At 40.7% G+C, this 26284-nt stretch overlaps 1 protein-coding gene across 1 annotated transcript in view; it reads right to left on the reverse strand.

Annotated features, from left to right (window-relative positions):
• The window catches only part of LOC132817597 (uncharacterized), a 173952-nt gene that overhangs the window by 84475 nt on the left and 63193 nt on the right, over positions 1-26284 (reverse strand). The window contains exons 4-5 of the mRNA XM_060828101.1: positions 19651-19715; positions 6711-6821 (exon numbers count right to left, since the gene is read on the reverse strand). Coding sequence (XP_060684084.1) covers positions 6711-6821; positions 19651-19686 — 147 coding nt within the window. The 5' untranslated portion in view covers positions 19687-19715. The remainder of the gene's footprint in view (positions 1-6710; positions 6822-19650; positions 19716-26284) is intronic.

Raw genomic sequence — 26284 nt, forward strand, 5'->3', positions numbered from 1 at the left:
TGCCACATGCACAAAAACAAAGAAATGCAGATGCTAGAAATCAGAAACAAAAACAGAAATTGCTAGAAAAGTTCAGCAGGTCTGGCAGCATCTTTGGAGACATAGATCATTTAAAATCCTTTCTTTTCTCTAGTTTATGTTAAAGTCAAATGTCTTACAATAAATAGAGCTGTTTTCACAAGTTAGTGTAAATTGTTTTCATCAGTCAGGCAAATTGGTCACTTTGGTGGTCTCAGTGGGATTTCATACATTTCTACTTTTTGGAATGACTTGTGAAACTGAGGGGCATGACTATCACTGCACTGTACCAGTTAAGGCACAGTATAACCACCTTTTCCCCTTTATCTGCAGCACTTGCTACTTCCTCAAAGAACCCCAAAAGATTGGTTAAATGATCGTTCTTTCATGGACTCTGCTCATTTCATCAAATCGTGAATTATAAAATCATGCCTATGCAGAATAGCAGTAGAATAGTAAACTCAACAGTGGGTCACAGCTATTACAGTTCTTATATGAATAACATATTGCTTTACTGCTTTCCAGTAACAAAATAACCATAGTACACATTCTGGATAATATTTCCCCTCAAATCTGGTAGCTGCTAACAACAGTTGCTCTCCCAGTTGGTTGTATTCACACCTCTAAGTGAGAGGGTTGTGGATTGAAGTTCTACTCTGAAGAATTGAATGCAAAATCAAGTTTAACACTTCAATGCAATACAAAAGGAGAGTTGCATAATCTTTCAGGTGTGCTGTTAAACTGCTGACCCATCTGACCGAGCAGGTGGATAGGAAAGATCATGTGGGACGATTTTGGAAATAACAGGGAAGTTCTGCCCAGTGTCCTGGCCATTATTTATCATTCAGAAATGAAAGAAAAATCATCAAGACACAATACTTGGAAGGCTTATGATCTGTAAAGAGGAGAATGATAGCCTCAAGGACTAAGCAGATGATGGAATGGGTGGATGCACAACCAATGAGATTCAATACAGAGAATCCTGAAATAATTCATGTGGATGGAAAACATGAGAAGAAGCAAAATAAGATAAAGGATATAATACTAAAAGGATTGTTAACTTTTGCGATGACAAGAAGGATGGGGGGAGGGTGTCTGGGGTCTGGGTGGAGGGGGTAAAAGAGATAGAAAGAGAGTGAGAGACAGTTCCAGTCCTTGCTCACACCATTTTCTTTCTCTCACTCTGCAGCTCTGCCAAGCAGCTGGTAAAATATTGCTCATTTGTATATTTCTCAATTAGCACCATTGTCTTCACAAGCTAGATAATTGCAGGCAGTCCTTTTTATGTCCAACATCTGCACCTTCTCATACAAGTGGAAGGGACCACATGTTTTTTCAATTTGGACTATAAACTGGAGTCATTGCCAGTAGTGCTACATAGCTGAGCTAGCAGGAGAGTTCTAAAACTTGGAAAAATCAAGTAGTTCACATTTTAAGGTTTTGCAAGCCAATGTTGCTTTTGGAGCAGTGAGATTGTTGCATTATTGAGCCAGGGTGCCACCAGGAAATTTTCAATTGAGAGATAAACCACCTGATACACCCTCGGAATGATTGAGCTGAAGTTTGCTACAGCGAGAGCAGTGCAGCCCTTACCATCCTGAATTCCAATGCAAGAAAAGATCTTAAGTCCATCTGACCAGCTATTCCATCAAAGAATTATCAAAGTCCTAGAGATAACAGCTTGTCATCATTGCTAAAATCAAAAGAACTGTGAGAGATAACTCAGTTGTAATGTGGATTCATGAGCTTCATAATCTTGTTTCTCATGACATTCTGCCTGGAGGGTGTCCTGGCCCCCTGTAAGGGAAGAGAACTTCTTTCCTCCTGTTCACCTTGGGCAGCATGAACTCCATTGTTGTACTGGGGAATTTTGGGTATGACTCTGTTCTGTTGCATTTTTTTTGTTAAGTTGGGCCTTGCAAATAAACTTCTATTTCATCACTTCAAGCCCCTGTAGCAGCCAGAAATGCAGCCCACCTTTAAGATGTATGATTTGGTTTAAGTAGTACAGGTTAACTTCAAATGGTGCTGCCTTCCCAGAAACCTGCTACTGCTGATGCATCATACAATAGCGCATTCGGCATGTTGCCGCACACCATAATCATTTAATTAGCAGGTAGAATGAAGTTTGCATACTGCCTATATTACTCTGAACGGGCACAAGCTAATTACACAATCTGAGTCCTGCAGTCAGGGACTATCCAATTTCATTGGGATTTGTTGCAAAAGAGTTTTGAAAAATGATCATCCAGAATCTTCTCTCATAAATTCCAAATCTTATTCTAAGAGTGAAATCAGAAACCACATGAAAATCCCATGGTTTTAGCTAACAGAGTTTGGATAATGTATGCGGTGAGTTTGGAACTTCAAAGCGCTGGTTTAGAAAGTTGATAGGTTTTGTACAGTATATTTTGTAGACTGAATCTAAATGCAAAGATATTAAATTACACTTTCATTTATTGTTTTATATTTGCATAATTTATACAGCTTCAGGGACCCTGGCTGCATTTTCATACAACTCTGAGTTACGAGTTAAATATTTAGCATGGTAATATATCGGCAATGCAAATATATTCATCTTCCAAATACAATTAATCTTTAACAGGCTAACAGGGAAGTGTTCTGAGATTCTGAAGCAAGTTCAACAATGAATTGCTTCACCAGTAAAGGTGCTAAACTAACCAGTCCAAAGGCTGCCTGGTTCAATCCCTGATCAATGCTGTGAGCTGTTTTTAGATGAATTAGTGGGTTTCCCTATAGCAATCACTGGCAGAAAATGGACTGTAGCTGGGAGCAGGTATTATCCTTAATTCAGTGATACCTTTGTTGCCTTTGAGTTGGAGATTGGTGGCTTTAGCTGTATTCCAGACACTTGAGCATGTAATCTGAGCTGACATGACAGTCTAGTCCTAAGAGAACACTGTACTGTCAGGAAGTGTTGGATAATACATCTGTGTGCCCTTACAGGTGCTTGTAAAATATTCTGTGATAACATTGAAATATCATAAAATTGAGATATTCATTTATCCTGACCAACACTTACTCTTCAGCCATCATGTCTGAAATAGATGACCAGGTCATTTATCAAATTAACTGTTTGTAAGGCCCTGCAATATTGTTGTGTTTAGAGATCTGGTATCTGCACTTCCAAATTGGTTGTGAAGCACTTTGAGAGCTCCTTAGCTCTTGAAAGGTACAATAGAAATGTAAGTTCTTTGGAGTTAATTTTAATGAGTGAGTTTGAATGGGGATGCAAGCTAAAATTAGAACTGCATGTGGCTTACTTAGGTTTTTACAGGAATGCAGTGAGGGAGTGTGGGTGACTCACCCCCCTCCCCAAGTGCCAGGGCTCTCAGTTAATTGCTTTAATGAGTCTGCATGCCTAATGAATTGTTCTTTGATTCAGCCACAACACTTGCATGTGTGAGGCCTGGACAACCCAACCATTAAAAAGTGAGGACTGTTGGATGAATGGTACGCACCATCCTGAAGGAGCACAAATACATCACCTCCACCATGTTAAACCTCCTAGCAATCGAATCTTACCTCTCCTCCCTCCTAATATCCTCACTGGCCCTGATCTTTCCTTTGAACTCCCAACCTGCATGTCCCTTTATGGGTCCCTTTGATTTCTTCTGTGTTCTCCTGTCATTTTCTGCCACCCCTGCTCAATTTCTTGGGCCTTTCTAGCAGCAGATCTCACGTTGTTCTCAATTATATAATTTACTAGCCCATGGTTTTTTTCAGGTTCACCTAGCAAGAATAGCCATTTGGTTGAAAGTCTGCAGAAAGCCGTTGAACAATACACCAGCAAGACAGGGATCGGTTAGCTGAATTGGGTGGTTGGCTGGTTTGTGATGCAGGATGATATGCACTACAGTATATGGGTTCAATTCTTGCACTGGCTGAGGTCACCATGAAGTTCCAGCCTTCCCAACCATGCCCCTCACCTGAGGTGTGCGGCCCCCTAGGTTAAACCACTACCAGTCATTTGTCTCTAATGAGACTTTGGGACTATGACAACTTTACATCCTTTGTACCAGCAAGAAAGGAAGATTTACAATATGCTGCACCTTTCACAACTCTGGATACTTCAAAACACCTTACAGCTGATGACTGCTTTTTAAAGTGCTGGAACACTGGAAACTTGTCTATGGCAAGCTTCACAACAGTAACACGATAATGACCTCCTGATAGAAGAATAAATATTAGCCTGACCACTCACTGACTTCCTGTGAGTGCATCCAGAACTTTAGAACATTAGTTTAAAATAGGGAGTTTCTGTTTCAGAACAAAATTGAGATTTATTTTCTCTCAGAGGATTTTGTGATTTTGGAACTTCCTGTCTTAGAAAGCGGTGGAGGTAGGGTCCTTAAAAATGTTTAAGACAGAGGTGGATAGATTCTTATTAACCAGGGAAATCAAGGGCTATCAGAAGTAGATGGGAATGTGGAATTTGAAACACAAACATAACTCTTATAGAATGGGAGAACAGGCTTGGTGGGGGGTAGGAGGGAGGGCTGAATGTTGAACTTCTATTCCTATTTGGTACATTTGTAATTATGTAAAGTGCTTGAGAGGGCAGAGAGGAAGAACCAATATTTTACATTTGGAAATAAAGCAAAATCAACCAAAAGCAAAGTAATACAAATGTTAGAATTTTGAAATATAAAACAGAAAGTGCTGAAGAAATTCAGCAGGTCTGGTAGCATCTGTGGAGAGAGAGAGAGAGAGAGAGAGAGAAACAGAGTTAACATTTTGAGTCCAGTATGTCTTCTTTGGAACTGAACAGAACTGGAAAATTATGATTTCTATATTGGTGACAGAGGTTAGGAGGAGCAAGTGGTACAGGAGGCTAGCATGATTAGAGGAAAAGACAAATGCAGTAAAAATAGTGGTAAAGGAGGGATAAAGATGTAAGATAGGTGCAAATGTTAGCTGTGAAAAGGGGGAAATGGGTCCGCTTTGCAGTTTAACCACCAGCCCACTATATACTGATTACTGATTTCTGGCCAGCGAAAGACCAGATCGAGATAATGCATTTGCATGCTAATTAATTTCAGAGGCATTTTAATTTAAAAAAAAGACAAAGAGCAGAAATAAAGCTAAAACATGTGAAAAATGGTTATTGTGCTAATGGGTCTTTTGTGCCTCTCCTAATCTAGATACCACTGCTTCCCTATTGCCAGTCGTACAAGGCTGAGTATTCACTGGCTAAATTCTTGAGGCTATATTAATGACTCTTGTACTTTTCTGTTAATTACTTTAGTTATTAAGTCTTTTCTGTAACTTCCACAATCTTCAGAAACAGGTCAAACATCACAAAATAAATCTCATGTTTTAGATTTAAATGTCAATTGAATTTATCAAGGAAAAGCAGCAGTACAGGTACAAGAATGTAAAGCTGATAAATAAATCAGTTTGTCAATGCACTTTCAGATGGTGAGTTAGTTTGCAACGTTATTAAGCAGCAAAACAAGTGCCTGATTATATGCTCAAGAAGGTTTCACAAATAGAATAAATGAATTTTTGATCTCTGTGACTTTGGTTGAGGACACCAAGTGAACTTTCTGGTCTCCTTCGAATCATGTTGTAGGATCTCATGATGGGATTTTAGTTTAACCTATCAGCTGAAAGACAACATCTCCAATAATGCAGCAGTCTCTGAGTATTGCACTGAAGTCTCAATGCAAATTAAATGTTCATGTTTTGATAGCCTTGAAATTGTGGCCCTCTGAACCAGTGCCCAAATTTGACATGTAATATATATAATAGATACCTAATTAGCTTTCTAAATGGAAAACAAGAAACGTAGCATAAATCATGGGATCTCAGAATTTTACAGCACAGAAGGTCATAATTTGGCCTATGCCAGTTCTTTGAAAACACTGTCCAGTTTAGCCCTACCTCCAACTTTCTTCCAAGGACCTTATAAATGAATTCTTTAAATGCATGTAAGATTGCTTAAGAAAGAAATGAAATCTGCTTTCATCACTCTTAGAAATTCTATTTCATTTAAACATGGTTTTGTTTTTTACTCTCATGCAATGCCACTCATAGTCAAACATAGAGACAGGAGGAAGTCATTCAGTCCCTTGAGTCTGTTCCCTCCATTCATTTACCTCATGACTGATCTGCACCTTAACTTCAGCTTGCAGCCTTTGATCCCTATCCTTTAATACCCCTTGCTGAACAATCTTGAAAACTTCAACTGACTCCCATCCTCAATAATATGTCGACAGAGTGAATCCCAGATTTTCATTACCCTTTGAAAACTGCATTAGGAAAGGCGACCTTTTAAATGGTGTACTATTCCTGTACTGCCATTATTTGTATTTTACTGGAAAATGAGGAAATATACAGTCAGCACGGAAAAAAGCTTTTCAGCTCAACTTGTCTCTGCTGACCAGATTTCCTAGACAAAATTAGTCCGATTTGCCTGCGTTTTGCCCATATCCCTCTAAACCTTTCCTGCCCATATACCTGTCCAAATTTCCTTTAAATGTTGTAATTGTACCCGCCTCTACCACTTCCTATGTGTACCTGAATATAGTTCTGAAAGGAAATAATGAAACTGTGATTCAGTCATGGGGCTGGATAGCTTTCCACTGACTTTCCACCCACTCATCAAAAACCAGGCAAAATGGAGTAGGAAAATTTGCTGTGTGGATCAGGGATTGATGAGTCCTTACCACAGTGTTCATCCTATATTCGATTTCATCCTTCTCCAATTGTACTTCCTTCAGATCTTCAGGAGAAACTATCGGAGGATGACTTCGAACTGTGTAAGTGGCTGACTTCAACTGGAGTCAAAGACATAAAATAAAATTATATTGCAAGTCCAGAATATTACCTAACATTGCACAACAAGAGTAATATTCTAATCCTTCACTCTGCAGGCTTTGCCTGGAATGTGTAATTATATTTCCTCTGACTCCATTGTGTGGCTGTCTGATCCACAAAGCTATTGTATTGATCAATTTTCATGAAGCTAAGCTAAAGGAACATTAATGTGTTGAACAGCATTCATAAAAATCATTCAAGCGTTAATTCTTTGATTGTGAAGTAATATCGTAAGTAGAACTCTCTGTGGCCCTCCACACCACCTACACAAACAGGTTACTATCTTTTAAGCACCCTAGACTGAGTGTTAAAATGTTACAGGATATCTATCATAGCCTACAACATGATTCACCTTACCGTGAAAACAAGCATAAATAAATGAGAGTTTGGAATCTGACTGCTGCAACAATTTATTTCCTTCAATAAGAATCCATTTTGACACTTCATTTACTTCCCTCAATAATGCTACACAAACCTCAGGCTACATTCCAGTAGCATGAAATGCCGTGTTCATTCTTGTAATATCTTCAAACTGTTTCAGTCCTCAAGTTGCTAACTCCAGTTGAATGCATTCCTAGGTGTTGCAAGGAGAGACCTCTAGCATCGAAATACCTTCCCCACGCACACTCGCCATTGACTGGTCAATGCAGCCATCCTCATGGTGCACCCGTGTCACGTGATAAGGGCGAAGTGAAAAGATGTTTCATTACTAGGTTTTGCTGGGGGCTAAATTGCTGAACTTCTGATCTATTTGTTCAGCCTCAATTGAATAAGACTTACAATACACTTCTTTTAAATTATTCACATTTTTAAAGAAAAAGACATTTGCTTTCTTTTCTCTTTGATCTCTCATGATGGATTTTCTTCAGTCATTGCTCTGGTCAGCCCACATGATGGAAAAGTATCTGAACTTGATCTTGTAAACTGTCCCCTCTCTTGAACCACAATTAGGCTCTCAGTGATTATGGACATGGTACTATTTTCACTCTGGCCAAATCATTACCGAGAAGTAATTCAACTCCATCCATGGATAATTTCTGAGCAATTCCAGCCTTCGCTGGTGCAGACAATGGGTCACATTCTAAGTGCACATTATGCAAACGATTCTCCATTTATTCCATTCATTGAATCATTGGCTTTTAATACACTGGCTGCAGGAAAAGTTACATCTTTCTCCAGCAAAAGCATCTGAGTAGCTCCTGTAACCCTTAATAGTGTTAAGTGCTTACTTAGCTAGATCATTTGAGGAATAACCTTCAGCACAAGGGAAGTTAACAATAGTATTAAATGGAAAGAAAACTAAACATAGAAAATGGCAAAAATTGTTGGTAAGCCAGAAGCTTGGGGAAGTTTTAGGGACCAATAAAAAGAGGACCAAAATAAAGAGGGAGAAAATAAACTTCCAGAGTAAACTAGCAAATAAAAGCAAAATTGCCCTAGTCCTAGAAGACCATATAGCTGCTTTCTCATTAGAGAAAGTTTAACCCAACAGTCACTGTGCCTCATGTAAAGAGCAAGATTGATATAGATTAAGAAAAGGGATGAGGTCCTAAAAACCGAAAATAGGAAATTTGGAAGCAAGCTGAAAAGTAGGCCCTCAAAGAAAGTATCTTAGGATTACTCCCAGTGCCAAGATGCTAGTCAGTATAGAAATAGCAGCAGATATCAGATGGACACTTGGCTAAAGTGATGATATGAAGGGTAGGGTTTCAGACTCCTGGGGCATTGGGACTGGTTCTGGGGGAGGTGGAACCAACACAAACTGGGCAGGACATGGACTAATGCTGTCGAGGGAGGATTTGCTGGAATAATAAGGTTTAAACTAAATTAGCAGTGGGACAAGAACCTATGCAAGGATTCAAAAGACTTGATTCAAAAACAAGAACAAAGGACAGAAAGGTGAGGTAGTTGATTCTGACTCTAGGGTCCCGAATCTTGATAAGGGACACTATGATGAAATGAGGTGTTGAGTTATCATTTAAGTATTAAATGTTGCAATATTGTATCAGAATTAAACTTGGCTATGATGGTTTGGGAAATGTTACTGAAAAGAATGACAGTAGGTAGGCAGTGACAAACATTCAAAAATTGAATGGGACAACTACAAAAGGTTTTTATTCCTGTTTGGCGCAAGAATGCAAAATGAATAGTGACCAAACCATGGCTTATGAGGGAAGTTAGAGATTATATTAGATGAAAAAAAGAGGCACACAAATGGGCAAGAAAAATCAATAGACTTGGCGATTGGGAACAGCTTAAAAATCAGTAAAGCAAGATGAAGGGATTGATTAAGAGTAGAAAATAGAGTACAGGTAAGCTTGGAGAGGACATAACAACTGACTGTAAAAGTTTCTATAGGTATGTAAAGAGTAAAACATTGGTAACAACAAACGTACATCACTTCCAGTCAGAATTGGGTCAATGAATAATGGAGAACAAAGAAATGACTGATGACGAAATATATACTTTACTTCTTTCTTTGCAAAGGAGGGCACAAGTAACATCCTAGAAATGATGGCACTGGGTTTACTGAGAGGGAGGAACCAAAGCAAATCTGTATGAGCCGAGAAATGGTCCTGGGGAAATGATGAGATTGAAGGCTCATAAATCCCCTGGGCCTGATAATCTGTATTCCAGAGTTTTTAAGGAAGTGGATTTAGAAATAATAGATGTTCATCTTCAAAGATTCTTTAGACTTGATCAGTTCCTATGGAATGGAAGGAAGCTAATGTAAGCCCACTGTTTAAAAAGGGAGATAGAGACAGAACAGGAAATTATGGACCAGTGAATCTGATGTCATTTTGGGGAAGATGTTAGAGTCTATGATTAAGGACTTTATGACAGAGCACTTAGAAAACAGTGATAGAATCAGACACAGTCAGGATGGATTTACAAAAGGGAAGTCATATTTGAATATATGGGAATTCTTTGAGGATTTAATTAGTAGAGTTGATTAGAGTCATAGAGATGTACAACATGGAAACAGACCCTTCGGTTCAACACATCCATGCCAACCAGATATCCCAACCCAATCTAGTCCCACCTGCCAGCACCCAGCCTAATAGATATGGTTTATTTGTTTGGACTTTCAAAAGGCTTTTAACAAAGTTCTGCATAAGAGATTAATGTGTAATATTAAAACACATGGGATTGGGGGTTGTGTATTAAGGTGAATAGCAGACAGGAAACAAAGAGTAGGAGTTACGTTTTTTTTTCTGAATGGCAGGCAGAGACAAGTGGAGAACCACAGGGATTGGTACCAGGACCCCAACTATTCACAACATGTGTCAATGGTTTAGATGAAGGATTAAATACAATGTCTCAAAATTTGCAGGTAGAGCCATAGAGATGTACAGCATGGAAGCAGACCCTTCATCCCGACTAGCCCATGCTGACCAGATACCCTAAATCAATCTAGTCCCATTTACCAGTATTTGGCAAATATACCTTTAAACCCTTCCTATTCATATACCCTTTCAGATGTCTTCTAAATGCTGCAATTGTACCAGCCTCTAGCATTTCCATATATGCACCATGCTTTGCGTGAAAATGTTGTCCCTTTCATCCCTTTTGAAACGTTCCCATCTCACCTTAAACCTATGCCCTCTAGTATTGGACTCTCATACCCTGGGGAAAAGACCTTGACCATTCATCCTAACCATGCCCCTCATGATTTATAAACATCTATAAGATCATCCCTCAGCCTCTGATACTCCAGGGAAAATAGCCTATTCAGTCTCTCCCCATGGTTCAAACCCTCCAACCCTGGCAACAAGCTTGTAAATCTTTCTGGAACCCTTTCAAGTTTCACAACATCTTTCCTATAGCAGGTAGACCAGAACTGAGTGCAATATTCCAACATGACCTCCCATCTCCTATACTCAATGCACTGATCAATAAAGACAACCAAATGCTTTCTTCACTATCCTATCTACCTACAACACAATTTTCAAGGAGCTATGAACCTGCACTTCAAGTTCCCTTTGTTTGGCAACTTTCCCCAGCATCCTACTATTAGGTGTATTAGTCTTGTCTTGATTTGCCCCAACAAAATGCAGCACCTTACATTTATCTAAATTAAATTCCATCTGCCACTCCTTGGCCCATGGGCCCATCTGATCAAGATCCTATTGTAATCTGAGGTAACCTTCTTCACTGTCCATTACACCATCAATTTTGGTGTCATCTGCAAACTTACTAACCATACCTCCTATATTCACATCCAATTCATCCAATTCATTACAAAAGTGACACAAAGCTGAGTGAAGGGTAAGCTGTGAGAAGGATGACAGATGTTGCTGTGTGATTTGGATAGACTGAATTAGTGGGCAAATATAGGGCAGATGCGGAACAATGTGGATAAATGTGAGGATTTTTGGTATCAAAAATAGGAAAGCAGATTATTATTTGAAAGATTGTAAATTGAGAGGGCAATGTTCAATGAGACCTGGGTGTCCTCATGCACCAGTCACTGAAAGTAACTGTGGAAGTGCAGCAAACTGTACGTTTGCCTTCACACTGAGAGAATTTGAATACAGGACCAAGCATGACTTTCTGCAATTATATAGGGCTCTATAGGTGAGTTCACGTCCAGAATATTGCATGTAATTTTGGTCTCCTTATATGAGGAAGGATGTTCTTGGTAGACAAGGAGGGCAGCTAAGGTTTATCAGATTGATTCCTGGAATGGCAGGACTGATGTCTAGGGAGAGAATGAATCCATTTGGATTGTATTTACTGGTGTTTAGAACATTAAGGAGTGGTGTCGTAGAACCGTATAAAATTTTAAGAGGACTGGACAGGTTAGATACAGGAACAATGTTCCCAGTGGTGGGGAGTCCAAACTCAGGAGTCATAATTTAAGGAGAAAGGATGAACATTTTAGGTCTGCAATGAGGCTAAATTTCTTCTCTCAGTGAATGCTGAGCCTGTGGAATACATGATAGAAAGTTTTGAGGCCAAAACCTTTTGTGTTTTCAAGAAAGTTAAATATAGCTCTTGTAGCTAAAGGGTTTAAGGGATATGTTGGGACGGCAGGATTAGGGTATCAAGATCACCCATGTTCATAATGAATGGTGAAACAATCTCGAAGGATTAAATGAGTCATCCTGCTCCTTTCTTCTATGTTTCTCCAATCTTCTATGTTTCCTCTAGTGCAGCTCTTGTATCTCTTGGAGCAGCTGTATAGCCTGAAGTAGCTGTATCTCCTGGTGAAGCTGTTACTGTTGGAGCAGCTGTATCTCCCTTTTGCAGCTGTATCTCCCTTTGCAGCTGTATCTCCTGGTACTGTCAATTCTTCTGGAATAGATGTATTTCCTGGTGTAACTATTTCTCCTGGTGTAGCTGTTCCATCCAGTGCAGCTGTATCTCCTGGAGCAATTGTTTCATCCCATGCAGCTTTATCTCTCAGTGCAGTTATATTCCTCAGTGCAGATGTTCCTCCTGATGCAGCCATACCTCCTAGAGCAGCTGTATCTGTTGGTTCAGCTGTATCTTCTGGAAAAGCTGCTTCTACTCCCTGTTGTAGCTGTTTCCCATTGCAGCTATTTCTTCTAGTACAGCTGTTTCTCCCATTGTAAATAGGGTTTGGGTTCGGATTATATCCTGGTGCACCTGTTTCTCCTGCTGTAGCTGTATCTTCTGGATCCACTATATTTCCTGGATCCACTATATCTCTTGGTACAGCTGAATCCTGTTTTTATCAATCACACACCTCTTGAATGTATTATAGAAACTATAACCTTTTTGTTCTTTATCCTTGTTTTCTCTTTAATGGGCATATAAATGACAAGATCCTCTTTGGTTGTTATGTCCTAATGCACCCAAAAACTATCAGCTGGACTGCATCGGTCAAGTCGATTAGTTCATCGACCTACAGCGAGAAGTTTCACTTCCTTCAATTCTTGCTTTTATCGCTGAAAGATGTCCATAGACAAAAGATTCCACTCATCTTGCTACAGTGTAAGCAGCAAAAGACATAATATTGTTTCTTTCTTGTTCTTAAAATTCTTTGAATAAAGAGTCAGTGACCACAGTCATTGCTCCTTTAATTATTTCGCCACCTCTGAATGATTTATTTTGTTTTGCCAGAAAGCGACAAAAGCAACATAATGCTTCAGTGCAGGCCTTACCTTTCATTGCTGGTTTAGAAGAAAATACTGTCTGTTGAGCTGTCAAATGGCCTTCAGCTCATCAACTTTCTTTGTTGAAAGCAAGAGAGAACTATCATTAAATTTTCCGTGCATCATTGTGAATTGCCATTCCCTTTTTACCTGTCGATATACTTTGGTGAGATATGAGGCAATTGCTGTTATCTTTTAACATTGTGAACAGAAATTTATTTTTCCATTCCACATGCAAGTTGCATACTTTCAGTTTATTTTTGGATAATCCAGGTTCATCCCTCATCATTATCACTAGCCAGGGATGTATTTTTCACTAAGATAAAAAGCAAGTAGCACTAACTATTAGCCCACAGTCAAATATAAGCCTTGGTTGGAGATGTGTACTACAGTTGTTAAACAGCCAAGTACACAGGCTTATTTTAAAATTGGGAAAATTCAAGCATAAATTCTGCAGCCTATTGTGATTTTTAAATGCGGTTCTGGAAGCTGCTTTACCCTGCAGTTGCTTCACCTTGCTTCATCATGTCACTCTGCCATTGGTCATACTGCAGGTAGGCCTCTGGCTCTGCACCTCTGGAACATGCTGCTTGTTTTCAAGTGCGGAGACACAGGAGGTCACTCTGTGGTCAGTATTTCTTTCTGGGGCCCCTGGTCAGCCTCCGTCACTTGGGCGGAGCAGCAGTCCGCTTAACTTCTCCTCATCCTGCAAGAACTTCAGTGCTCCAAGCAAGATTTCTGGAAACGGAAATCACCAAGCATCACAGCAATCAGTGTTAGAGGGAACACGAGCAATTTATTACAGACTGAGACTGAGATTGACTGTCAGCCAGTCTGTGATCAACCAGTTGATTGCGACTTGTGGGTTGGAGATGCCTAGTGTAAAGTGATCAGACATTTATAAACCTGAGAAAGCAGAGTGATGGACACTAAAAGCTAAGATCAACACAGAAGTGATGCCAACATACTACCACTAGACATCCTGAAAGATACATACCTTTGCAAGTGAAACTCATGGTGCACCCCCCCAAGAGACCATCTCATAGCTTATACCAGATCACCAATTCCATGTACTGACAGTCACAACACAGTGCTAACATACAAGCTCCTTTTGATTTCTTGAAATCTTCTGGCTGGTAAGTTTCAATGGTTTAGCAGTAGCAGTACTGTCAGTATTGCCAGGCCTCGATATAGTCACAATTCATGTGATTGAAATCATATCCACTCTGGTTGAACAGACCATAGACGACACAACTAATCAGTAAATATGACTCTGAAATGAGATATAAACCAGCTATCAGGATAGTTATGTCTGACACACTGAGTAGATTTCCCAACCTACACAAAGATGAAGACATTACTCTTGATGCTCCTCTTAATGTACTTGGCTATAAAATTTAAGAAGTTCTGAAAGCCAATGTGTTACATTTTGTTCAGAGTCAGTATAATCACTTGTAATCGACAACTGTGGAAGATGAGCAATTGCATGAGTTGCAAAAGGCTCTTTTCAAGGAGACAGTGTTAAAGGAGTACCTGAGATTTGTTCATTTTGGCCATGCAGAGACAAGCTTGGTACATCAAGACAAATCATTTTTAAGGGTAAAAGCACATCATCAAAATATCACATCCCTGGGCACTGAGTGCACCCAGAAGGTGGGTGCATGACTCTGTGCTGGCCAGGGTGGTATCAGGATAATCAACAACTGTTTGTATCCCTTTCATGAATATATATTATAAACAGTTGCTGCAGGTCATTTAAAAATTTTATTTCACAAATAGTGTTTGAGGAAACATATTACTACCTATTTTTAAAAAGGATAAGAAATGAGAAACAAATTAAAAACCATCTCTGTTATGGCTATGTGAGAAGATCTGTAAAATAATTTGATCACCTATCTCTGTTGTCCATGACACCTACCCCAATGCTGGGGTCAGTAATGCAGCTACAGTTCTGGTGGATTGCTTTCTCATTACAGAGAAATGCTGTGGTGGTTTAAACTGAGAGTCACCATGCCTCAGGTGAGGGCAATGTTGAGAAGGTAGAACCTTCATGGTAACCTCAGCAGGTAGAGGAATTGAACCCGCATTGTTCATGTTACTTTGTTACAGACCAGCCAATCAGCCAACCAATCCCTCGTGCATGAGTTCCAATGTGGACATCTCGGATGTTCTCTGCCAGTAATACTAATGTCAGCCTCTACCATTGGTGTTGACATGCTGAGGAACTTGTTGGTTTATCATCCTGGTGAACCTTTCCCTCGTGAGGCCTTTAAGACTTGCTTCAGGGTTTGTACAAATCTCTCCACCAGGCTGTTTGTCGAAGGGTGATACCAAACTGATCTTACATGTCTGACTTTGTGATATTTTGGGTATTCCCCGAACTGTTTTGCCACTGTGGACCACTATTACCACTTGTTTGGGGTCCCCAAACCTGGCAAATATTTCATCATTCATTTGGTCTAACGTTGCTTCTGCTGATGCCAACTTCATAATCACCCACCTCAGGCCATTTGGAGTAGAGATCTACAACCATTAGTAACATCCATCCCTCTATTGATTTTGTGTTGATTGAGGCCATTCCTGTGTGTGAAGGTGTGACAATGCGCATGATTCCACTTTCTCTACAATTTTGGAGCTAATCTTCAGCAACCAAAAGTAACTCCTGGATATTTCTTTTACTTACATCATGTTAGATTATCCTTGGTGCACTTGTTTCAGGACCTTTCCTCTTATCCGGGGAGGGATAACAACTATCATTCCCCAAATTAAACACCCATCTGATATAGACCACTCCCACTAACTGGACAGGTAAGGGCATACTTCAGGGTTGTTTCCATGACTGATCCTCCCACTCAGGATTAGGTCTACCATTTGACTCAAAACTGAGTTGTTCTGGGTAGCATTCCCCATCTGACTCACTGACACCAGTAGCTTGTCTTCCTGAGAAATGAATGTAATTTTCAGGTCCTAGTTGGGAAATGAATGTAATTTTCAGGTCCTAGTTGGGAACATTTATATCCCCACAGCCTTGAGAAGGTAAATACATTGTTGTGCTACCCTGCCTTTGTGTGAGTAGGCTGATGGTGGCAGTTCTCATCTCTGCAGGTTTCTGCTGCCATTGACAACATCACTGTATATGGGTTGAAATTGTAGTTAATGAGATTTTGGAGAAGATTTGTAGCTCGGGTTGTGGATCAGATTGTCGATTTTCTCGCTTAGCTGGTGAGTTTGTTTTCAGACATTTCGTCACCTTGCTAGGTAACATCATCAGTGAGTCTCTGGTGAAGCATTGGTATTCTGTCCCACTTGCTATTTATGTGTCTCAGTTTGTTGTGGTAGGTGGTATCATTTCCAGTTCTGTTTCTGAGAGGTTGGTAAATGGGGGCCTAATTGATATGTTTGTTAATGGAGTTCCGGTTTGAATGCTAGGCCTCTAGGAATTCCCGTGCCTGTCCCAGGATGGATGCAGTGTCACAGTCGAATTGGTAGTCCTCTTCATCAGGGAAATGTGGGAAGAATCTGTCTTAGACAATATTAGTTATTTCAAACGTAAAAGCAAATCAGGAACCATATCACGACATTTTGTCCTGCACAGCGTCAGCTTGAAAGAAAGACACGTTAGGGCAGAAAAGCTCCACAATTTGATAACAATGTCTCTCCACTCACCTAAAGTTATCCAAGTCATACAACTCATTCACAAGTTTTAAAAGAGAATACCATTTGTTATTCCCAATCCATCTTGTCTTCACCCTGGAAGTTTGCTCATGTTCATCCTGTCCCACAGAAAGATGATACCACGTGATCCGCCAGTGACCACTTCACTGTCCTTTTCCTGGTAATTTCTGTAGTCATGGAAGCTGCTGGTTCTCTTAAATCATCCATCATACAGAAAGCTCATGCTTAATCTATTATTGCCAGTTTTATTTTTGACATAACAGTTCCATTAGTGATGATCTTATTTCTGTTACACATCTCTGGAGCTCTATTGTTATCAGTCTGGTGATTTGTTTGTCATTATCTTAGACATCCATAAATCCCCAATCCATCTGGCAGAGACCTAGTGGGTGAGCAATTAAATCACCAGTGTTACTTACTCAAATCCTTATGCACTTGGAGATGACAATTCCTTATGTCAACTTGTTCAGTTGTCAAAGGCATCCCAAAAATGCCAAGTTGAAAGGTTGGGTGATTTTACCCACTGTTGGTTGGGTGATTTTAATACAAGGGTCAAGAGTGTGTTGCTGGGAAAGCACAGCAGGTCAGGCAGCATCTGAAAACAGGAGAATCGACATTTTGGGCATAAGCCCTTCATCAGGGGTTATGCCCGAAACATCGATTCTCCTGCTCCTTGAATGCTGCCTGACATGCTGTGCTTTCCTGGCAACACACTCTCGACTCTGGTCTCTAGCATCTGCAGTCCTCACCTCCTCTAAGGACAGGAAGAACAGAAGTGCTCCTCTGTTCCTTTGGCTTACCTGCTGCAGACTAATCTCCCCTCCATTTCTGATTCACAAGATCCTGCTTTGAGGTTTCAAGCACCTATGTACACTTGCCTGGTACTGTTCCTGCAGCCTCACAACTAAAATGAACTTTGAACAAAGTAATGCATTATGATTAATGCAAAGCATGCAACTTTTTCCATAATTACTTTATGTTTGTAACTTAGATGTTTGACAGCATCTGGTTTGCTGGGTTCAGCAGGAGTCTTAAGTGCTTGTTGCAAGAGCTCGACATACAGATTGAGCTATGTAGCTTATTATGACTGAGTCAGGAGAAGCCATTTGGCTGCCACGTTCCAATTTCATTGGTTGGCTTCAAACAAACAGTTCAACATGTCTTTTCAGCATGAAGTTATACCTTTCTCCAAGTAAAATATAATCATTTAGTTCATCAGAAATAATAAGAAGCCAACTGTAAGGTTTTCCTGAGTCAAAGAAAGACCATTTTTATTATCTGCCAATTCCCAGAAAAATAAGAACAATATAATGTCAAACAAATATGTTTACAGGTTAAAAAGTTGAAAAGGCTTTGTCACTGGTTCGAAAGGAAAAAGAGAAAAATATACAGTTTCAAGTTCTTAGCATGTCCTTGAGGCATGAGTATTTAACCTGAGACCACAGTTATTTCATTGCTGTCCAGTATCCTTGGCAGTGATGGATATTCCATTTGTCCTTTGAATTCTCAGTAGTTTGATGTTTCTTTTTAATCAGGTCTGCCACTGGGTACTTTTCTTTCTTGAGAGGCTAAGAGAGAGTGCTTTCTCCTGTTTGTTTCAGTCATAAATCCCACCCCCAGTGCTCTGCCAAAAGTAGTTCAGTGAAACAAAGGTTTATTTTTGTGAATTCCATCTATGGAAGTTACATTTATTTAGGTTTGCTAATTGTAGGTGAGGTTCCATGTCCAACATATGAAAATTTACACAAAGATACCAATCAAATCTAGGAGATGATGATTTCTTCACCCCAAACCGAGTTTGATAAAATGTTAGTTTCTGCTTAGACAGTTGTTTTTTATTCTATGTTGATTACACAGAGTTTGACTAGCTTCTGTGGTTAGCTGCTTGCTGAGGTCATTTTAAGTCAATGTTTTTCCATTTATATGTAAAAAAAACATTTTAGTCTATGGAGTCCCAAGTATTAAAATCAGATGATGGAATTTGAAAATCAGTCATCCCTCTTTTATCACTGTCATGACAAACTACAGGGACTTCAATGTATGAAACCAACCCAGGAACTGCCAATCAGGATAGAAACTGCAACTGGCAATATCACTTGTGAATCCTTAATGAATTCCACAACAGTCCTTTGTGTAATATTTTGTGCAGCTGTTATCCATTTGAAGTAAATAAGTTTGAACCCATGTAAATATTGTACGTGTGGGAATGCAATGCAATAAATGCTGTACTTGAAGTTCGCTGAGAGAGAAATCACATTAATGCTCAAATAAACTTTCAGCTTTAATGTACATTAAGTTTCAATGGTGTCCCAAGGGCAAGATGGGAATGTGAATACTTTCAGCTTTCATTGTTGGTCCCTTAATTTGAACCAATCAAAAGAGATTCTTCAAATTGTTCCCTATCTCAATTATTTTAAAGATATGGGAAAAAAAATAGCACAAGACATAAAAAAACTCAATATGGAAATTGCGAAGGAGTTTGCCAAATACTGAGACATCAGTAGTGTGAAGAAATGATGATGATGTATAATGATGCAATGACGATATTAGTGTCCCATGATTATGTAGCAAGAACTGGAAGTGAGAAGGCATTTTACCAGACAGGAAGGATACCTTCTAAGCTGGAAATAAAGAGTTTGTACAGAAAGTACCCCAGAGTTCAGGAAGCAGTACTTGGTAGATGAATTAGAATTCAATCTGGTACACACAATAAAGCAGGTTTATCCTACAATATGTTGAAGAAAAGTTTTCTAACTTGATGAGGATATTTACTTTAGCCCTCAGAGGGAGCCATAATTGTCATCAGAAATGTTCATGATATTATTGGCGCTAAAAGAAATACTCCCTCAGCATTCACTGCGGTTAGCATAATAAACCAATGACTAATAAAATGGCAGAACGTAAACTGTTCAGTTAAACTGTGAACATTTAGGTAGGATGGGTATATTCCGCGGATGTAAATGGAAACTTAAATTCTCTATTAACGACTCACTGGAGGAACGGACACCACCCAGACCCAGTCATCCATGTCTCCCTCCTGTTGCTCTGTTGCAGACACTGCAAGATACACAAAAAAAGTTGAAGAGACTTGTACACAGATTCCAAAATTTGTGTTAATTACTAACTCCTCAGATATTGAATCAGACTATATTCAAATGCAACAAGACCTGGACAATATCCAGGCCTGGGATGAAAAGTGGCAAGTAACATTTGTGCCACACAATGCCAGGCTATGACCATCACTGAAAAGAGATAATCCAACCACTGCTCCTTGACATTTAATGGTGTTGCCATCACTGAATCTCCCACTATCCACAACCTGGGGTCATTACTGACCACAAACTCAACTGGACTTACCATATAAACACAGTGGCTACAAAATAAGTCAGAGGCTAAGAATACTGTGATGAGTAATGCACCTCCTAACTCCCCAAAGCCTGTCCACCATCTACAAGGCAGAAGTCAAGGGTGCAATGGAAAACCCCTCACCTGCCTAGATGGGAGCAGCTCCAATAACACTCAACACATCCAGGACAAATCATGTGATTGGCCCCACATCTACAAAGATCCATTCCCTCAATCATCAATGCTCAGTAGCAGCAGTGTGTATTATTCACAAGATGTACTTCAGAAATTTATCAAAGGGAGCATCTTTCAAATCCCAGACCAATTCCATCTAGAAGGAAAAGAGCAGCAGATATGTGGGAACACCACTAGCTGTACATTCCCCACCAAGATACTTTCCATCCTGACTTGTATATATATCATCACCCCTTCAGTGTCACTGCATGAAAATCCTGGAATTGCCTCCCTCAGGACATTGTGTAAACTACAGAATGCAGACTGCAGTAGTTTAAAAAAAGCAGCTCACCGCCATCTTCTTCATGGGAACTAAGGATGGGCAATAAATTCTGGCCAGTCAGTGATGCCCACACCCCATGAGTGAATTCAAAAAACTGTGTAAGAAACAATCAATATCTGGATCATTGAGAATGTAACGCTCTAAAGCTTTTACATTTTGCTGCCCATTTCGTTTCATGTACAGGACTATTTTAGTTTTGCGAAAACAGCAACTGTTGAAAATATTCATTTTCAAATACTCAGGAGATAAGGTAGCATCTGTGGAAAGAGAAAAGCAGTTAGAGTTTCAGAATGATGGTATCTCATCAGCACTAGAAAGATCATTATTCAAAAACGTTTATATTTCAGGTTTCTATCGTCTTGCCTTTTTTTTGTATTCACTCATGTGGCCATCACTCGCTGTCCAGCATTTATTTTCCATCCTTAGTTGCCCTTGAGGGGGGTGGTGGTGAGCTGCCATTTTGAACCACTGCAGTTGACCTTCTGTAAGTTGACCCACAATGCCCTGAGAGAGGGAATTTCAGGATTTTGACCCAACAACAAAAAAGGAATGATGAGATATTTCCTAATCAGGATGATGAATGGCTTCAAGGGAAGCTTTCAGATGTTGGTCCTTCATATATCTTCTGTCCTTCTACAAGAAAATGGCTCTGAGTTTGGAAGGTTCTGTCTTTAGTGAATTTCTGCAGTACATCTCATTGATGGGACACATTTCTACTACTGAACATCAGTGGTGGATAGAGTGGATGCTTGTGAATATGGTGCCAATCAACTGGAGCATTTTGTCCTGAATGGTGTCAAGCTTCTTGAGTGTTGTTGGAGCTTCCCCCATCCAGGCAAGTGGGGAATATTTCATCCTGACTTGTGCTTTGTATATGGTGGACAGGCTTTGAGGAGTCAGGATGTGAATCAGTACTGAGTCAGTCACTTCAGTATTCATAGCTTCTGACCTATTTTTGTAGCCACTAGGATGTTGATAGTGGGGATTCCACCGATGGTAACACCATTGAATGTCAAGGGGCAATGGTTAGATTGTCTCTTATTGGAGATAGTCATTGCCTGGTATTTTTGTGGCCCAAATGTTACTTGCTACTTGTCAGCCCAAGCCTGACATTGTCAAGATCATGTTGCATTTGAACATGGACTACTTCAGTATCTGAGGAGATGCAAATAATTTTTTTTAGGGGCGGCACAGTGGCACAGTGGTTGGCACTGCTGCCTCACAGTGCCAGAGACCCGGGTTCAATTCCCGCCTCAGGCAACTGTCTGTGTGGAGTTTGCACATTCTCCTCGTGTCTGCGTGGATTTCCTCCGGGTGCTCTGGTTTCCTCCCACAGTCCAAAAATGTGCAGGTTAGGTGAATTGGCCATGCTAAATTGCTCGTAGTGTTAGGTGTAGAAGTAAATGTAGGGGAATGGATCTGGGTAGATTGCTCTTCAGAGGGTCAAAGGGCCTGTTTACACACTGTAAGTAATCATCTAAAACAAAATGCTCAACATTGTGCAATCATTGGTACGCATCGCCACTTTTGACGTTATGATGGAGGGAAGATTATTGATGAAGCAGCTGAAAAGGTTGGACCTAGGACACTACTCTGAGGAGCTCCTGCAAAGAGGTCCTGGAGCTTAGATGACTGACCTGTAACAACCACCGCCTTTTTCCTAGGTGCCAGGTATGATTCCAATGACTGGAGAGTGTGCCCCTGATACCCATTGATTCCAGTTTTGATCCCACACTCGATTGAATGCAGCCTCGAGGCCAAGGGTTGTCACTCTCACCTCACCCCTGGAATTCTACTCTTTCGTCCATGTTTGAGCAAAGACTGTCCTGAGGTCAGGAGTTCAGTGGCCCTGACAGAACCCAGAGTGTGTGTTAGTGAGCAGGTTAATGGTGAGTGGGTGCTGCTTGATAGCACTGTTGATGAGACCTTCCATCATTTTCCTGATGATCTTTTATGGAGAGAAGGCTGATGGGGTGGTAATTGGCTTGTTTGGATTTGTCCTGCTTTTTATGTACAGGGCAATTCTCTGCATTGTTGGGGAGATGCCAGGATTGTAAATGTGCTGAAAGAGCTTGGTTGGCAACTGCAAGTTCTAGAGCACAAACCTTTTGTAGTCTTGCTGGAATGTTGTCAGGGCCCATTGCCTTTGCAGTATCCAGTGCCTCCAACCGTTTCTTGACATCACGTGGGAGTGAATAGAATTGACTGAAGACTGGCATCTGTTGTGAGGAAGCCACTAGATAAGGCCATGATGGATCATCCATTTGGTACTTCTGGCTGAAGATTGCTGTGCATGCGTCAGCCTTATTTTTGCACTGATGTGTTGTACGCTTCCATCATTGAGGATGGGCTTATTTATGGACCCTCCTCCTTCAGTAAGTTGTTTAATTTTCCATCACCATTTATGACTGGATATGGCAGAACTGCAGAGTTTAGATCTGATCCGTTGGTTGTGGGATCATTTAGCTCTGTCTATCACTTACTGCTTTACGCTATGTGGTACGCAAGTGGTCCTGTTTTGTAGTTTCACTAAATTGACACCTCATTTTAGTTATGCCTGGTGCTGCTCCTGGCTTGTCCACCTGCATTCTGCATTGAACCACGGTTGATCCTGATTGATGATAGTGGTTAAGTGGAGGATTTGCCAGGCCATGAGGTTGCAGATTGTGCTGGAGTACAATTCTGCTGCTGTTGATGGCCCACAGTGCCTCATGGATGCCTAGTCTTGAGTTGCTAGATCCAATTTAACATGTTGACAATGCCACATAACATGATGGAGGGTATTCTCAAAGCTACAATGGGGCTTCATCTCCACAAGGACTGTGCAGTGGTCACTATTACCAATATCATTATTGACTGATGCATCTGCAGCCACAGATTGGTAAGGATAAGGCCAAGTATGGGCTTTCCTCTTGTTGGTTTCCTCACCAACTGGATGCAGACTCAGTCTCACAGCTATGTCCTTTAAGACCCAACCAGTAGTGTTGCCACTGAACCACTCTTGCTGATAGAGATTGAAATCTCCTACCCAGAGTACATTTTGTGCATTTGTTATTCTCAGTGCTTCTTCCAAGCGTTGTTCAACATGGAGGAGTACTGATTCATCAGCCTTGGGAGGATGGTACATTATAATCTGAGGAGTTGCAAATAGTGCTGAACATTGTGCAATCATTGGCAAGTAACCCCACTTTTGACCTTATGATGGAGGGAAGATCATTGATGAAGCAGCTGAAAATGGTTAGACCTAGGACACTACCCTGAGGAGCTCATGTTTAACGTGAAGCCATTGGATGGGTAGTCAATGTTGAGGACTCCCCAGGGCAATTCCATCCCATTATAAACCACTATGCTGCCACCTCTGCTGGGAACAAGACAAATCCAGGATGGCAATGGTGGTGGCTGGGACAATGTCTGTAAGGTATGTTTCTGTGACTATAATTATATCAGACTGTTGCTTGATTCATCCGTGAGACAGCTCTTTTCATTTTGTCACTAGCCCCCAGTGTGATTAAGGAGGAATTTGTAAGGTTGACAGGGCTGTTTCTTTCATCCTTTCTGGTGCCCCGGTCAATGCCAGGTGGTCCATCAGGTTTCCTTTTTTTTTGTTAAGACTTTGTAGTGATTGATACAACTGACAGGCTTGCTATGCCATGTGAGAGACAGTTGAGAGTCAACTGCATAGCTGTGAATCTGGAGTCACATGTCACACACTCCTCATAACAACATACCTTACTCTTCCACCTATTTCTCTCTCTCAAGTATCCCATCTGAATGCCCAATATTTACAAACAACATTATCTTGAGCCACCTTGCACTCATCTCTTCCAGTCACTCTCTACAACTCATCATCTCCATGCGTTCCACTTCTCATAACAGCTGTCTGCTTTATTCCATTGCAGAAGAAAGCTCATAACTATAGGGAAAGACAAGGGCTGGGGCTGGTCCTACAGTTCTAACCAATTCAAAGAGATGGCATTGGAAATTGGCAAGATGGTACAATCAAAGGGCATAGGTGATAGAGGGAAGGGGGGTCCCATACAGGCATGGTGACAGAATAAGATATCACATTGCCATTTGGCAGATAAGTCACTTGTGCTGAACTGCGGACATATATCTGAAATGTCACCATCTGCCCAATGTCACTTTGAACCTCTTCCATATGTCAGTTTTAATTCATGTCTTTTATCTCCGACAGACCCTTCAAAAGTGGCAGAGGAGCTGAGCAGTGCTCGGAATAGGTGGTACACTCCCAGGAAACATCATTACGAGACTAGCACATGTTCCTCCATCACACCTCAGGGCGACTCCAGTATAGCTAAGTCGGATTTAAGCAGCAGTCGGTGCTGGAGGCAGAGACAGCAGTGGGCAGCAGGTCAGGCAGCATCCAAGGAGCAGGAGAATCAACGTTTTGGGCATGAGCCCCATGCCCGATACGTCGATTCTCCTGCTCCTTGGATGCTGCCTGACCTGCAGTGCTTTTCCAACAACACATTTTCAGCTCTGAACTCCAACATCTGCAGTCCTCACTTTCTCCTAGAAGATTTTAACCTACTGAGAATCCTCTTACAAGGATGCCTTCCTTGAAGAAGCTCTCTTCCTCCCTCTACAAGGATTTCAGTGAATCCCTCTCTCACTGCACCCCCCAGGTCATCTCCTCTGCCCAGAAGCTCTTCAGCCACGTTCTCAAACAGACTCGTTACCACAGCCACATCTCCTTCCTCAGCGCCTGCCTACGGAACCGACTGACCCCGCACGGACTCTGGACTACGTTCAGACAAACAAAATTTGTATTCCTGTAGAAGGGCTCATGCCCGAAACGCCGATTCTCCTGCTCCTTGGATGCTGCCTGACCTGCTGCACTTTTCCAGCAACGCATTTTCAGCTCTGATCTCCAACATCTGCAGTCCTCACTTTCTCACAGCAGTGGGCAGGCAGGCTCTGTCAGCTTGCTCTTCAAGCCCTATTTTGCTGACTGCAGATGATGAACTTCTAGGTCACTCAAAAAAAGGAAGTCTTTGAAGCAGCACTGGGATATTTATGTGGTTATATTCCAGAGACATGTACATCCTTGGAAAGGGAGCAGAGGAGTTCATCGCTACAAGGCCTGAGGCCCAATATATGATGTACTCTGTGCCCAACTGTACTGGCACCAACCTATTTCTAGGCCAGTAACAGCAGCCTAGGAATTACTAAAGATAATATTTGCTGACAATATGCAATGTTTTAATGACATTCCTTTGTCCTCCATTTATAATCCATTAATTAAATTTTTTTCAAAATACACTAATGAGAACACTGTAGTTATTTGCTTCCAAGCTGATGTTCTTGATGCTGAAGGTCACAGATTGAATGCACAGTCACTGTTCAATTTTGAACAAGTGAAAACAAATGTTGGCCCAGATTCCTATTCATTCTATACAGTGATGTGATGATTGTAGAGATCAAACAGTAGAGTTCAGCTTTGACAAAGGGTCAGTTAGACTCGGAACGTCAGCTCTTTTCTCTCCTTATAGATGCTGCCAGACCTGCTGAGATTTTCCAGCATTTTCTCTTTTGGTTTTAGATTCCAGCATCCGCAGTAATTTGCTTTTATTTAGTAGAGTTTATATTGGTCTATGATTACCACACAATGGTTGAAATAAATAACTGAAGTAAGATGTGGTCTTGAAAATTACTCAACGTAGCGTATGGCAATACAATGGAGGTCCTGCATGATGGATCAGAGAAAGTACAAATGGATATGTAAAATCTATACCAGGGAGAG

Source organism: Hemiscyllium ocellatum, chromosome 7 (assembly GCF_020745735.1).
Source record: "Hemiscyllium ocellatum isolate sHemOce1 chromosome 7, sHemOce1.pat.X.cur, whole genome shotgun sequence".
Taxonomy (NCBI): domain Eukaryota; kingdom Metazoa; phylum Chordata; class Chondrichthyes; order Orectolobiformes; family Hemiscylliidae; genus Hemiscyllium; species Hemiscyllium ocellatum.